This window comes from Notothenia coriiceps, unplaced genomic scaffold (genome assembly GCF_000735185.1).
Source record: "Notothenia coriiceps isolate Sejong01 unplaced genomic scaffold, NC01 NC01_scaffold00011221, whole genome shotgun sequence".
Classification (NCBI taxonomy): domain Eukaryota; kingdom Metazoa; phylum Chordata; class Actinopteri; order Perciformes; family Nototheniidae; genus Notothenia; species Notothenia coriiceps.
Window position 1 is genome coordinate 6,368 of NW_011343922.1, and position 15,094 is coordinate 21,461.

The 15,094-nt window shown below is 39.2% G+C and overlaps 3 protein-coding genes and 1 long non-coding RNA gene across 6 annotated transcripts in view; 2 read left to right on the forward strand and 2 right to left on the reverse strand.

Annotated features, from left to right (window-relative positions):
* LOC104946627 (uncharacterized) overlaps nucleotides 1-2,085 on the forward strand; it is a 2,581-nt gene extending 496 nt beyond the window's left edge. The window contains exons 2-6 of the mRNA XM_010772498.1: nucleotides 746-784; nucleotides 895-1,236; nucleotides 1,374-1,476; nucleotides 1,570-1,606; nucleotides 1,724-2,085. Of these exons, the coding sequence (XP_010770800.1) occupies nucleotides 746-784; nucleotides 895-1,236; nucleotides 1,374-1,476; nucleotides 1,570-1,606; nucleotides 1,724-1,780 (578 nt within the window). The 3' untranslated portion in view covers nucleotides 1,781-2,085. The remainder of the gene's footprint in view (nucleotides 1-745; nucleotides 785-894; nucleotides 1,237-1,373; nucleotides 1,477-1,569; nucleotides 1,607-1,723) is intronic.
* A 1,822-nt stretch (nucleotides 2,086-3,907) lies between these two features.
* Nucleotides 3,908-7,333, reverse strand: LOC104946620 (RNA-binding protein 4B-like). The gene is made up of 4 exons (XM_010772491.1): nucleotides 7,224-7,333; nucleotides 6,337-6,759; nucleotides 5,589-6,236; nucleotides 3,908-5,266 (listed from the first exon to the last, which is right to left on the reverse strand). The coding sequence occupies exons 2-3, from the start codon at nucleotides 6,743-6,745 to the stop codon at nucleotides 5,605-5,607; spliced, it is 1,041 nt and encodes a 346-aa protein (XP_010770793.1). The 5' UTR covers nucleotides 6,746-6,759; nucleotides 7,224-7,333; the 3' UTR covers nucleotides 3,908-5,266; nucleotides 5,589-5,604.
* Nucleotides 7,334-10,119: 2,786 nt separating this feature from the next.
* Nucleotides 10,120-12,851, forward strand: tifa (TRAF interacting protein with forkhead associated domain). Of its 3 annotated transcripts, none has more exons than XM_010772493.1 (2): nucleotides 10,120-10,204; nucleotides 11,742-12,550. In XM_010772493.1, the coding sequence occupies exons 1-2, from the start codon at nucleotides 10,173-10,175 to the stop codon at nucleotides 12,301-12,303; spliced, it is 594 nt and encodes a 197-aa protein (XP_010770795.1). In that variant the 5' UTR covers nucleotides 10,120-10,172; the 3' UTR covers nucleotides 12,304-12,550. The 3 variants fall into 3 exon arrangements, with proteins under 3 accessions (XP_010770795.1, XP_010770796.1, XP_010770794.1); XM_010772494.1 differs by lacking the exon at nucleotides 10,120-10,204 and adding an exon at nucleotides 10,250-10,710 and having other exon boundaries at nucleotides 11,742-12,851; XM_010772492.1 differs by lacking the exon at nucleotides 10,120-10,204 and adding an exon at nucleotides 10,736-11,190 and having other exon boundaries at nucleotides 11,742-12,848.
* Nucleotides 12,852-14,180: 1,329 nt separating this feature from the next.
* Nucleotides 14,181-14,944, reverse strand: LOC104946623 (uncharacterized). Its single transcript, XR_798474.1, has 2 exons — nucleotides 14,359-14,944; nucleotides 14,181-14,278 (listed from the first exon to the last, which is right to left on the reverse strand). It is a non-coding gene; the product is annotated as an uncharacterized lncRNA (long non-coding RNA).
* Between the last annotated feature and the right edge of the window lie 150 nt (nucleotides 14,945-15,094).

A 15,094-nucleotide genomic window follows, 5' to 3' on the forward strand; every position in this document is an offset into this window, starting at 1 on the left:
TGACATTTGATAGAGTAGCATAAGATGTTGGAGGAGAAGAAAAAGAAAGGATACAAAAGTAATTAATGTTTCTATACAGTATATTGAAAAAATGGCAGGTCTTTAAACACAACCTTAAAGTAACACACACTCAAACTGACTATATGGTATATCAATAAGTCACCCAGTGTTATCTTACATTATCAAAGAAAACGTCTTTGTGGCAGCGGGGTGTGGTTTGGGCGGCTGGCTGCTGGAGTGAAGGGAGGGGCTCGGCCGGAGGCCAGACAGCTGATCGGAATCAGGTAATCAGTGCAGGAAGAAAAGCATGTCGTAACCTGGTTCTGTTCGGTTATGCAGTAGGCGGGATCCTGGAAGGTCGCCAAAGGACCTGTGAAGTTTCCCACCCGGGCAACGTTTGAGACCCGCGCATGTTATTGTTTGGAGTTAATAAACGCCTGTGTTTCACCAACCTGCTCTTTCCGTCCTGATTTGAACCCTGTGTGAGCGGAGAGGCTCACAAGTAGCCTACTGACAAGCTTTTATTTGAAATAACCTTATGTTAAATAATATGACTGAGTGGACATCCCAACATCATGGCCCTGACACTGCACACAATGCTCATATCTATATGAAGAGAAACAAAAAACTTTATGTCACACTGTTAACATCTTCAGTCACACCTTAAGGTGTTGGGTGTCAGGCGGAAGGGGGGGCTTAGAGTTATAAAGCAGCATTGCATTGACACGGTTAAACGCAACATGAGGAACTCAAACAATAGCAGTTTTACTCCTCTGCAGCCTCAGTAAGTACTGCTATTAATCCGCTGCATTGTATATCATTAATATATTAGTAACAAAACAATATAATTCCTGTTGTTGTGTATGCAAAGGCACATTTTTCTGTGTGTTTCAGGCTGGATCTGTGTCTCTTCTGAGTCTCAGACGGTGGATGTTTCGCCTGGTGAAGAGGTCAGTCTCCTGTGCTCAAACTTTTCCAGTGCTGTAACTCAGATCATGTGGTTCAGAGTAGTCAAAACATCCGAGCCCCGCTGTGTCTCCCATATGTTCGAGCCCCTCGAACCTGCCTCATTCTGTGAAGGATTTAAAAAAGAAAAATTTGAAATGACATCCAATCTCTCAACTATTTCTCTCAAAATCAAACAAGTGAATTTGTCTGACTCTGGACTGTATTTCTGTGGATATAAAATAAACTCACAGCCGCTTATTATTGAAGCAACATATTTAGATGTGCAAGGTAAGATTGGATCTTTCTTATGAAGAATGTACAATGTTCAGTCATAATTTTGGATTATATTTATGATGATTTTATATTTATCAGATCTCAAGCAACTAGAGGCATACAAACACAGTGGATTCTTTATTTTATTGTAGAAGATGGGAGTACAAAGCTGCTGAGTTACATCCTGTGCAGTCTGATCATGTTCCTCATTGTGATCGTCATTTGTATGGCTGTTAAAATTAACAAACTTCAGAAAGCTAATTTTAATCTCTATTTTTTCACATCGTCCCTTAATCGAATGCATCAATGGCAATAGTTCAGCCATATTACATCTTGTTTCTCTCTTTTAGCTAATGTTGAAGAACAGAATCCCCAACCCACAGAGGTAAAGTTAATTTTTGAAATGTTTATATTTCAGCAGCCATATATCATCTCTTGATAGGATCTATCTACCTGATCCTATTTACCTGATAGGAGTGACTGACAATGTTTGTCTTCACAGGTTCAGGGCTCAGATGATCTGATCAATGCAGCGGTGACGTTTCGTCTGGCTGAATGAAACCAGCGGTCTGCAGCTCAGAGAGAAGTGGAGCCAAATGCTATTTATTCAGCCACCAGATAAACTCAGGAAACACCTGGATCTGTTGCTATGGGTGCTAGTTTGTCCCCTGTACAGCAGAAACTAACAGACAAAATCCACTAGATGGCTTCGTATTAGAGACTTAAAAAGCAATAATAAAGCAGACAAGATGAAGTTCCAAATAAACAGCTTGGTTTCATTTCCTATGACAACAGTATTACTATCCATGGGAACCATCTTTATTTCAATCAGGAGAGACTTCATTTTGTACAAGAACATTTATTGACACATGTCACATGATAAATGTTAAGTCTTTGGCGATTAGACCCCGATCCTGAAATCGTATATCTAAAGGGGGAAATGCAGCCGTGAGCATATAGGGAACCCCCCGGGGTCTAGACACTGGTGATGATGCTGAAGATCTGGATTTGATGAGGAGATGGGATGAAGAGGAGGTGTGATGAGGTCTTTGGATTAACTCTCCTGGCACTGCATATGATGAAAGGAGGTGGATGGGGAGGAGGCGGGCGACAGAATGACAACCTGGAATCACAGCTGACTGCAGGAGAGAGGAGAACCATTTTAAAGTTTGGCTGCAGCTCGTTGATTGGCTGCTGGAGAATGAGGTGAATGTAATAGGTTAAAGAGAACGCCCGTGATGAGCTGATTATAAGCAGCTGCGGACTGAATGTATACCAGTCTTCCTGAAAGAACTTACGCTAAGCTTCATTTACTTGTATATAGACTCTCCTTGCACTATTTCTATTTTATTTGTATTTACTTGCACTCTTATCTGTTTTATTGTGTTGCACTGTTGGAAGAGCCTGTGACCTATGATTTTCATTGACATACTGTAGCTATGTACAAATGACAATAAAAGCCTTGAATCTTGAATCTATTCAATGTCCTGATCACAAGGACAAAAAGGATGAAAAATCAGTTTTCTCAAGTCAGTTCACTGAACTTTATATATTAAAAGGGGAAAGTGAGTGAGGTAAATTATATTAAGTCTCATTTTTTTGGAAAGATTCTGTAGGCTATTAGCTTATAACATTTTTGCCATTTGATATTAATTCCTGGAAGGTTTACTTGCTGAGTGTGGACAATAACTAGCATCAAGTGACATAGGCCATGACAGTTCAAAGAGGAACCGCAGCTCAAAGTGTAATTATGCTGTGTCATGTTAACCTGCTGTAGTGCTCTGTGTGGGTGAATGGGAGGAGTAATAACACTCCATTAAGCTGCTTCAGTGCTAGGGTATCATAGCTTTCTAAGACAATTGTAATGTTAAAAGTCCTCTGAGCTGTTAGATCAGGGGTGTCCAAACGACGGCCGGCCCGCGGATCATTTTGAATCGGCCCTCACTCAGTAAATAAAAAAAGTATAATGACTTAAGTATAAGAAACTTTTGCTTGTCTTATATTGTACTTCTTAAATATATAATATTCAAATATATTACACAGTATTCATGTTTTAATAGGCCCAATTTTCTATAAAAAATGCAGTCAATTAAAGTGGAAAACATGTTCTAACAAATCTAAGTTGATAAGAAAAAAGCCCAATAATACATTTACATAACAACCTTGAAATATAACCTTCATATTTCCTCGTTATAAGCAATCTGAAGCTTCTGTTTTAAGGAATGAGCTGCCAACACAATAAAGTAAACCCTCTGGAGAGCTGTGAGCTGTTTATTTTTTAAAGCATTTTCAAGTATCAAGAATAATGTACCTACATTGGATTGACTTTTCCAACTTAAAACAAAACTTATTAGGCAAAATACCTCTAGTGAGCGGGCCAGCCCTTCTTATATATATTTTTTGCCCTCTGTAAAAAAGTTTGGACACCCGTGTTAGATAGAAGATATTTTAGGGAGTGTTTGAAAAAGGTTTACAAAAAGCTTCTTGGTTGGATGAGAAGAAGGGGGACCTTTTATATACCTGTCATCTTGTTTTGTAAATTCAGTAAATCACTCTTTTAATGCTCTGATTCTGGACTTTAATAAACTCTAACATATCCATTGTGTTTCTCAAAATTGAAAAAGGAAATGTTATCAAAAAAGACGCACAATAAATAACATTCATTAACATTGACTCCATGTTATTGTTTTAATTATTTTATTCATGCAGTTCAGTTTCCAAAACAGCAATACAATGCAAATAACTAATGAAAATTGTGTAAAATCAGCTACTGTTGCAAATCCATTATATCGTTAATCGACTTCATGTTTTCTGGGGATGTAAAAATGTAAAACCTCTGTGTCTGAAGTCCTTTATGTCAAATTAAAATATTTTCTAGCTCAACAAAAACAAGCTAGTCTGACTGCTCCTCTTATTTTAACCCTGGCTGGACTTGAAAACACTGCAACTGCCTAAAAAAGGACTGTCAAATATATAGGTAGCTTTTTTCCCCCAGCCAACACTGGTGATATAGAGCAGATTTACAGCTGTTAATAACCAAACTAACACTAGTCAATTGTCTAGATTTCCACTAGTACAAACCTCTGTAGTAAATAGGTCTAAACTAGAAATATAGAGTTGAATGTGAGCATGTGCTGTCAGTATTTTATACTTCTGTTGTCCTTGAAGCCCTGGACTTACCTGTTGCCTCTGCAGGTCTCCAGATGCTACTCCAAGTCAACCCGTTTCAGTTTGGGCACTGAAGGGGACAGGTTAGGTCATGAATGATAAAAGCTTCAGCATTTTAGACAGGTGGAGAGATGGTTCTCTAATCAGCGTGACGATCTTAACAAGTTTATGCTTTAGAGCTGATTATTTTTTCGAAAGATCTTAGGAGTTGGCGAATCATTTGAAGCGGTTACAGTGATGTTTTTTTTTAACGCTGGGCATGATTTGGGCACATCTGTGGACAACATTACTGCACAACTCCGTTTATTAAAAACAAGTTCGACAATGGACAGGTTTATGTGAACGCTTTGCGGAAAATTTCCTATTAACATACTTTTTTTACATTTGTCTGGGCAGTTAAAAAGTGTTCAGCCACGCCATATGGAGCTTTGTTTTTTTTGCGATGGGAAAGCGTAACACAATGGAACCAACGTGCAGATTAGATTTAATACCAAACATGATACAGTTCAGTTTAATCTACAGATGTACACAAGTATCGCCTATACTGCTGCTGAAATTATTCAGCTCTCTAAGGTCACACACAACATCAGAATACTAATCTTTTTTTTTACGTTAAAGTACAAATTAAAAAACTCCGCCTAATTCATCGTCAAGCATAAAAAAAAAATGCTACAGCACAGTAAGAAACTAAAACAATCAGGGAGGAGAAAAACTAGTAAAAACTGTCCCAAAATAATAAAAACAGACGTGGACGTCGGCAATTCATTTCCTCCTGTGAGCATCGCAGTAGAACGCAACGCGCTCAGCCACAGACGGGAAGAGGATAGTGTCACGAGCATCAGGAGGCGGCGAGCGGCGACGCAGTCGGACGACGATCCTGAAAAAAGAGCAGATGAAACAAATGAAGCGTCTGCAAGTGGTATCTCAAAGCACGTTGTTCCTTCTGAGTTATCTACGTGGAGTTCTGCTTCTCGAGTCGTTCTCAGACTGAGACCTCTGTCTTTGTCGGATTATGGCACACATTTAAACTGATATTAGCTGATAAGCAAGTTATGCGTTACCAACAAAACTTGGTGAATGTCACCTTGTACGCATGCTTTTTCAAACCTTGTTTTCCCAACAAGATCTGGAGGACAGCCTCTGCCTGTTTAGGGACCAAATGTATGACAAAAACCAGTCTACCTCAGGCCTATTCTCACCTTAACATGCCAGGGCTTAATAAGCGTAGCGTGCAGGCGGTGGCGGGGGCAGCCGTTCTGCGTAGGGGTCCCTGGCGCGTGGAATTCCGTATGCTGGAACCCGGGAAATGGGAGAGAGTCGGGAGCGCTCGTAGGAGTAGCCATTACTGGAAGGGGGCATTGGTGCGCTAGGCGCTCTCCTTAGGGGACTGCGGTCTCGGGCGTAGTACGAGGAAGGGGGAGGTGGGAGGGGGCGACGGTCATACGGGTCGTGCGACGAGGTCATAAGGCGGTCTCGGACGACGGATGGAGGGGGAGGGGGAGGAGGGGCACCGCCACGTTGGTCCTCGTATGAGGGGATGCCATACGGACGGGCTCTGTACTTCTCGTAGTAATCTACCACACCATATCTGTCCCTCTCACCCTCATAGGGGCGCTCGGGATAAACGGCTCGTCTAGGGGGAGGGGGTGGCAGAGGAGGGGCAGGGTAACCTGGGGGAATATGGCTGAGGCGCCCTCTCATGTAGCTGGGCGGAGGGGGAGGCTCATGCCTCTCTCCTGGATAACGAGGAGGCCAATAGCCTCCCCTGTCTGGGGGAGGAGGAGGGTAGTCGTCCCGTTCGTCATGTCTGGGGCGACTCTTGGAAATCTGGACATGGATGCGTTTGCCTAAATAGGAAGAAAAAACACAGATAAAGAAAAAAAAATTAAATACCCAGATTTCAAATGAGACAACTACAACAATACTATTTAACAAATTCTGCTATACCTTGAAATTCAGAATTATCCAGTCCCTTGATGGCATCCATGGCCTCATCAGAGTTGGCCATGTGTACAAAAGCAAAATTCTTAACAACAGCACACTCTGAGACTGTGCCGTACTCTTCAAAGAGAGCGCGGAGCTCGTCATCAGCTCCCTTCTCTACATTGGCTACATGCAGTTTGATAGATCCCTGGTTCTTCCCGTGGCTGGCCTCCACGTTGATCGGTGTGCCGTGAAGCTTGTACAGGTGCAGATTCTTAATGGCTTTAGTGGCAGCCTTGCGGTCATCCATGTGGATGAAGGCGTAGTTCTTGATGATCGCACATTCTGTGACCGTGCCGTACTCGGTGAAGAGAGCCTTGATTTCCTCCTGGTCTGCCTCTCGGGGAAGGTTCCCCACAAAAATCTTCACCATTGTTAAAGATCTGTCTAAGAACAATAATTAAAAAAAAAAAAAAAAAAAAACATTATACAAAATGTATTCAGTGTTATAAAGTATGCCTTACTCCTTTTCTCTGAAACTCAAGTAAGTCCCAGAGGTAAATTAGGTAGGCCCTTTCATTGCAAAATGGATGACTTATTATCAAGGCACAGTTCTACACGCACTGGTTCATTTACAGGCGTTGTCGAACTTAATTTAACATTAAACGTTTCTTTGAGCTGTATTGCTATAAAGTAGCGCAAGGTTTAAGTCTAAACACAACTACTGGTCTTGCTTTAGCAAATGTGCTAGTGCTAGCAGTTAGCTTTGGTTAGCTTTCTAGTCTAGACACGCCATTAGACAAAGCATCGCTCACCACATTTACACAAAAAGTAAATGTGGACGAGTAAATAATAATATACATTTATATTGCTGTTAATATCGAGCCACTTTGTATATGATTTTTTGTTACCTTTTATACCGGGCGGCCTGGACAAAGACTTCTAACCCGTTTCAGGATCTTTCCTTCTACGCAGACTGCTGCCGTTTGGGTTTTCTCAGCGCGGTATGAGATTCTACGGCTCTGGGTTTTCTATTTCTCGTTATTTCTTCTTTGTGTGTCGCCATTACTGCCGAACGACAACCACAGCGCCCCCAGTGTCCCGGGGGAAGCCAATGTGATTTTTTGGATTGTGTTAACAAATCATCGCAATTCTTGTATGGAAAATACAATTAAAATATGTTCTAACTCGTAATTAAATCTATACTAACTGTGCAACATATACCTTTACTTTGACTATCGGGCTGCTATCCCACTATATTCTAAATGTGACACAGAACAAACTGAAACGTCGACTTTAATTCAATGTACGTATTATGTCAACTAATTTCACATAACTATTAGGTTAGTTGAAAGCCATAACATTAAGGTGAACCTAATATGTTTTAATTAAACGTAATTGTATTGCTTTCAACTAACCTAATACAGTTATGTGAAATATGGCATAATACATTTAGTTAAAGTCAACGGTTCAGTTTTTTCAGTGTACACTTTAAAAAAATGTTTGTAAAACATTGCTATTATTGTTGTCAACATGGGTGGCTACTTTTGTAAATTGTAATTTGTGTAATATCTATCTCTAATATGTTATGCTTGCCTGTTATTTGATATGGCGCTGTTTTGCCTCTTTACTTTTACTGCAACAATGTACACGTCTACTCTGTGCTAATAAAGGTTTTCCGATTGTGATTAACTTTGTTAAAAAGTTATACTTTATGTATCAGGTGATACAATAAATACATCCTGCTGTTTGAACAAGTAGACATATTTTGATTTGTATTGTGTTTTTATTTAATTAGGCTGTGATTGCTTTATATTCCTTTTTTATTATGTGCATGTATTGTACTATTGTTTTAATGTATTTTGTACTTTGTATATATGTATTATCAGTTTTGCCTTGGTTTTTATTTAATTTATTTTAATAATAAGGAAATAAATAGTTCTACTGTAAGCATTTCTACAAAATTGGTTTAAGTGCCCTTCCAGTAGCCTAACCCACATACAAGTTTGGTAATAACCATATAGATTGTATATATAAATGGACGTAGGGTCCGTGACGTCACCCATAGGATTCTGCAGAGTTGCATAGAAGCTTAAAGTAGACGGTGTCGGCCATAGATACATATAAACACGTTGTTAAATATTTTTAATCGACTGACAGCACTATTATTTATATTTTGCCATCACTTAATTATACGTTTAATACATTTAAGTCAAGCTAAGGTACATGTGATAGCTAGTTAGTGCTCTTACCTCTGATGCCTCCTCCAAACAGCATAATAACCAGACTGTGCCATTAAAACTACAAGTACAGTTATAGATCCTTGACTTTAGACAAACAATTCAAAAGACAAAATCAACTAAATGTATTTAAAGACCAATCTTTATTTGAAGGTGCCTCTTAACCTGGGATATTAGTTATACAGTAATAGTATTGCCAATCTAAAAAAACTCAACGGTTCACTTTTATATTTCTTATTGTCTAAAGCATTTATTATTTTCATTTTTCCCCTCTCATATTCAGTGTGGACGGATTGAGACAGCGTGGTGTCCAGAGAGCTGCAGAGACTTCAGGGAGAAACCTCAGTGTGATGGACGTCCTGTCTGTTGGTTTGGAGAGGACTGAGGGTCTTTCCTCAGCGAGGAGGACCAGGCCTGATGGAGGAGCCCATGCTGGGCATAGCCGATACCAACTGCACAGGCCTAGTCTGTCACGTTATTTGACTAAATGTGTTTACTTATACATTTAATAGGTTTACACCTTCTGTACAGACTATGGTTTACACCTTCTGTCCATATGTGCTTTTTATTTAAAACATGTTTGATTAACTTTTGGTTCGCATTTCAATAAATTGTATTTGTATTTGCACTCCTTTTGTCCATTATTCTTACTGAAAATGTTATATTACACATTCACATCTGACTGAAGATTGGCGTTGCAAACTCTGCGGTGACATCACAGCCTATGAAGACCCTAGAGAGACCATCAATGGACCCGCTGCAGTTCGCCTACCAGCCTGCCATCGGGTTGGATGACGCTGTCATCTACCTGCTGCAGAGGTCCCTCTCCCACCTGAAGAAGGCTGGGGGGGGNTTAAGAGCATTCCATGGAATATAACAAAAAGTGTTTTCTGAAATAAATTACATACCCCATTGAATTATGACTGAAGATCGTCAGCTGTCTTCCTCTCCCTTGTTGTTCCTCGATACGTAAAGGCTGCAGCACCGTTGACAACTTCTCTCTACATATCAAACATACCGGTAAACCAGCATCGTTTGCTGTGAAAGCATATAACTCTGTCCACGCAGAATTAAATCCTGTGTTCCTCCGGTACTTTTCTTTGATTTAACCGTAGTTCGCTCATCGAGCCGGGGGTCAGGTTATTCACCCGCAGGAAAAGGCGCTGGCGCGGGACCGTAGCAGGATGTGATGCATATTTTAGTTGACCTAATTAAAACCGTTTTGTTTTTTATTTATGTGTCACAGTATCACCTCAAAATACAAGATACGAAACATTTTCAACCATGCAACAAAATATAAATAGTCCTACAAATACTTTTATTTTATTTCCTTCTTATTTTTGTCTAAGCTTATGGTCTAAGCTCAAGGGAGCCAGAGCAGAGGGCTTAAAGGGCCGCGGGTTGCCAACCCCTGGCATAGGCTATAGCTGTCTAACAGAAGTTAAATCCATTCCTCACTTATTCTGACAATGTACTTAACCCCAAATAAAAGAACACAATAAAAAGAGTGGTTGAATAATAGTGAAGTCACGTTGTAATAACAATAACTCATCCCTCTCGAGTTTTCTTTTTGTGCTTTGCCAAAAGCCACTGTGTCAAGTGTCCTGCTTGGGTTGCCGTATGGCAACTCGCACATGCACACTGCAGATAGGGTAAGTGACAGTAATAACGCACAGTGCCTATCGTCATTTTTTTTACTGGATATGTGTAGTAGTATGGTAGTAAAATGGTGATTAGGAATGCAACTAACTACTTCTCGTATTGTCTTGATGTGTAAAGCAGGGTGTAGTTTCCCGCTGCTTGTCAGTGCCAGGCTGAAGCACACTGCTAAGACCATAGAATAGATTGTATTGACTTTCTTTTACAGATTTCGAAATAGGGAAATTCCGGTGCTAAAATGCTACGTTAAAGGGCTCATCTATGGATGGTAAATTAGTGAACAGCACTCCAAAACTAAAACAAAGAGAAGAAACAGTGTAACAAAGTTAGCAGGGGGTAAAATGAAGATTTTTGGCTAACGGGACATTGAGTACAATCATTTGAAATACCCATGCAATACTTTACTTTATTACAAAATGCTGTCCTCCCAGTATTTTTCAATTGAACAGTCGTCATAGAATGCCAAAAACCTTTCCCACAACAGAAGAGGACCCGGAAGGTTGCATATCCTTATTATTTGATACTATTATTACTGAGTAACAGTCTAAAAACAACATTTTAGACAAATCTCAAATGTTAATAAATGTTCTGTTAATCACCTAACGAACCGATTAATTTTAACACTGGAGGTAATGACTCCGTAGGAATTGTGTGTGTGAGTGGAAATACGTTGTGTTGGGCTGAAAAGTTGGCTAAAATGTTTATCTATACCCCAGTGAAAAGTTTAAACGTACGCTAAACGAACGAAACTGAAATAAAGCTTTTCCTCTTCATTGCTTTGTAACATTGAGTTTTACTGACTTGTACGTGAACGCATCAATACTCTGAGAATGACGAAACTCAGGTCAGAGAAGAACAGCATGCTGAGAAGTAGTCTCCCGGTTTTCTCTCAGCACCCGCACCGTTATCCTCCGAGTACTTTTAACTACATTCGACTAGCATTTTTCAGTTTCTTCCAAATAAAAACTAAGACATTCAGGTAAGGCACAGACCTATAATAGTTATTGTAAATGCACACTCAACATTTTTAGGGAGTAGGGATACAACTAACGCTATTTCCGTTATCTTTGATTGTTTTTACAATGTGATTGTTGGTTGTTATCGCTTATTGTTTTTCATAAAGTGTATAAAATCTCAGAAAAAAGTGATAAAATGTCCACCCAAGTTTCTCAAATGATGTCTTTAAGTTAGTGTATGATTGTTTGAGTTATCAAGAAAAGCAGTAGGCCTACACCTCCATATTTAGATAGATAGGTTATTGATCCCAATTTGGGAAATTATTTGTTACAGAAGAAGAATCAGTGTGTTCAGACATTAAAAATACAAATACTTAACAAGTGGAATAGAGAATTAACAACAGAAATTATAAGTAAAAATAAAACGAAAAATATTATATCAAATATAGTTTGCAAAACTATTTTGGTCAAAAAAAAGTTGGTGATTATTTTCTCAGCCATTAACTAAAAGTTGCCTATGTTTGTAATTCACCTCGTCTCACTGAACTCCTAATATGTTTTATTTCTGCCCCAGAATTGTATCACTAAAGGTTAACAGGCCAATCCACCTGGTCTCCTCATTATCCACGATGAATGTGTCCCAGACGATAGAGACGGAAGAGGATCTCCTCCCTTGTCTCCATGTCAAACTCTACCACCCTCAGCAGAGCTCCAATAGTCTTTACGGGCTCATCCCTCTGGGGAAAAGAAGCAAACACCCAGCAGAGGACCCTCTCAGGCTGGGGCGCGATGGCCAGGCCTGCACTGTCGCCCTGCTTGACACCCGGGTGTCCCGCAAACAGCTGGCCATCCAAGCCTACTACACCCCCAGAAGCCGGGACATGCTGTTCAGGATCCAGAACCTGAGCCAGAGGGCCCAGCTGTCTGTGAACAGCTCAGCGTTGGACTACCTAGAAGTAGTGGATCTCCCGGACAAAGCCCTGATCCGGTTCGGACAGTACGAGATGCTGATCATCCGAGAGTCCGGCGAGGCCAAGGCCAGCTTCGAGGTGGAGTTTGAAGTCCTGACAGTGCCTCCGTCCAGAGAGACTTGCACCTGTGAGCCTAGCGTGACCCCTGTCTCGGACACAGAGTAATTAATGGTGAACAGTTTGCTAGGAGAACTCAGAATAATTGGCCCCAGTGAAACGGATGAGACTGCAATATGTTATTCATGATGTAGAGGCTCTTTACTTTCTAACTTAAACTGCTGTGTCATTGTCACCTCTTTGTAAGGTTAAACTATAGTATTATTCTGCTCCCTAAAGCTGTGATCTTAATATAATAACTACTTTTAAAATGCCTTCTTCATGCTTTTTTAAATTAAAGTCTGTTTTAGTTAAATGGTGTTGTGAATGCTGTGGCCAAATATGTGACTACCCTCATACACCACTATTGCTGGAACACAAAGCGGGGTTAACAGATTACAAAACAGGTTTGTCCAGTTTTGCATTTGATAAAGTCGGTTTCACATGTCCGTTAGCAGAAGTTCTCGGAACATTTAGAATTTCCACTTCACTTTGTTCCAGTAGATGTTTAAGGAGGTATAATGTAGTTTTCTTGACTTACAGCAAGCCAAACTATACAATTCTATCAAATTATGATTAAAACATCTAGATTTCACTAAGAATAGTACAATTAGATTATCAGAAATATATACTTTTTATGCATTTTTATATAATGTAGGATTTTTATTCCTGAAACAATAAAAGCATGTTACATTTTATATTATGCTGTATGTTGCTATAGCTTTCAAATAAATATAGTGAATACAAATGTACACTATTTCCATGTCACATTAAGGTATTTTGACATGTACAGCACTTGAGTACAGATGTATTGGTGAGAGTAGATTATTCTAAAACTGCATTATGGTATTCAGATAATATTGAATTGCTTTAGCTGGCTAACACCTGCTTGAGTCATCGATCCTCTTAGGGTCGGTTTCAATTCTGATTGGAGATCCTCATCCTATTTTATGGCATTTACAAGCAATATGAGATCCTTATCTACTCATGGAAGCAGAAGAGCAATGTTTCTCAGGAATGACAGGTACGCAAAGGGGATATCTGTCATACAGGCAGCATTGGCACTATAAAAAAAAAATTCCGGTCATCACAGTAATGCCACTGTTAACACCACCCAACCCTTGGTTTCTGGAAACTGGAATAAACCAAGGGAGTGTGCAGAACGGAAGCCTCAATCGACCTCAGCAGGAAACGAAAAGGAGAATAGAAAAAAATATACTTCTCATTGTTCACTTTGATTTTTACTCTCGATGGCATACCACTTGATCAGGATGTACTCTGCCTTTGACACAGTGTCAGCATTTTGTTTTGTATGTTAGTCATTTTTCTGGCTTATGAAGAAACACAGTATCAACCATTGCTGAACAAGCACATCTGATGATTTGATCAGCTAACGGGACATTTACAAATCTTATGGTCAAGTGTGATACAAAACTAAACCCATTTTCATCACACTGTATTCAAATAGAGATTTCTTTTTTGTAGGGTATGACATCACAGTTAAATTGAGGAAAATCTGTGAATTCTCTCATCTGTTCATATATCCCACTTGAGGGGAAAATGTAACTGTCTATCTACATTGTTTTAAAAAGGCAAGGGTTGATAAAATAAGACTACAATTTCTGATTTGGGAGAAAAGTGTTTATTTACACACCAAATCTTCTCATACTGGAAAAACAATGTTAATAAATAATCAGAAAATCAAGTTCTACATGAATATAGCAAATAGAGTAATACAAACATTGTGTTTAAGGCCATGCGATGGTTTAAAGTAAACATTTCAGAGCATTTGGACAGTCACAATTTAAAACCTAATTTCATCAGGTAGGTAAAAATGGCTGCTTAGAGTAGCACTGCTTTGGACAGATTAGCTCTTCGTCAACTTTGAGAGATCTTGCCTTAATAAGAAAGAAGGATTAATTTCCTTCCATCCAACTTGTGTCTTGGTGTCATCAACAATTCAGGTTTTCCCAAGGACTGGAAATCCCCCTCCAGCTCACCAACATATGGACCAAACTTTCCCTGGAGTTTTACAATTTCCTTCCTAGAAAAAACAGACACTTCACTCAAGATCTCAAAATGCACACGTCTTGTTTTGAAATTCATCATTCACTATTGCTTCACCTTTGCCTTCAGGGCTTTCTGAGCTCATCTTTTCCCAGCTGCTGCGTATTCACTGAGGCACAGAGCAGGAACCTGCAGACAGAGACAGGGGCTGTTTCTGAATGTTGAGTAGAGCTGCTGCAGAGCCACTATTTCAAGTATACTATGTCATCGATTGGCGCTGATTACATAGTATACTTGAAATAGTGGCTCTGCAGCAGCTCTACTCGACATTCAGAAACAGCTATGGTCATTGATCCCACTCCTCTTCACTGATCACACCTCTCATTACCTCATACCCAGGGTGATGTAATAACGATGTAAAATAAATAACAATGAATATGTTTTTGTATACATTTTAAGACTTTGGCAAGATGCAAAACTATATATTTTTTTACAATAAAATGTTTTCCAGATTTGAAAAAAATATTTTAAAGACTGACCTAGAGTTAATCTACCCTCTCTGAAATCATTGTTCAGCCAATTAAGTCAAGCGAAAAACATTTTCATGTCGGTTTAAAGCAATTGCATTAAAAAAAGGTAATATATAAATGAAAGGTGTTTATTTACATTAGTTTTAACTTAAATTATCATTAACAAATTATTATATTATTAATTTTGCAATATATATATTTATTTTATATTAATTAAACAAATTCTAATTAATATTTTTTTTAAATCTGCAGAAATCCACATAGACCCATTTGAGAAACAGTGTCCTCGAGCAGGACAATATTGCAGTATAAATGCAAAACCA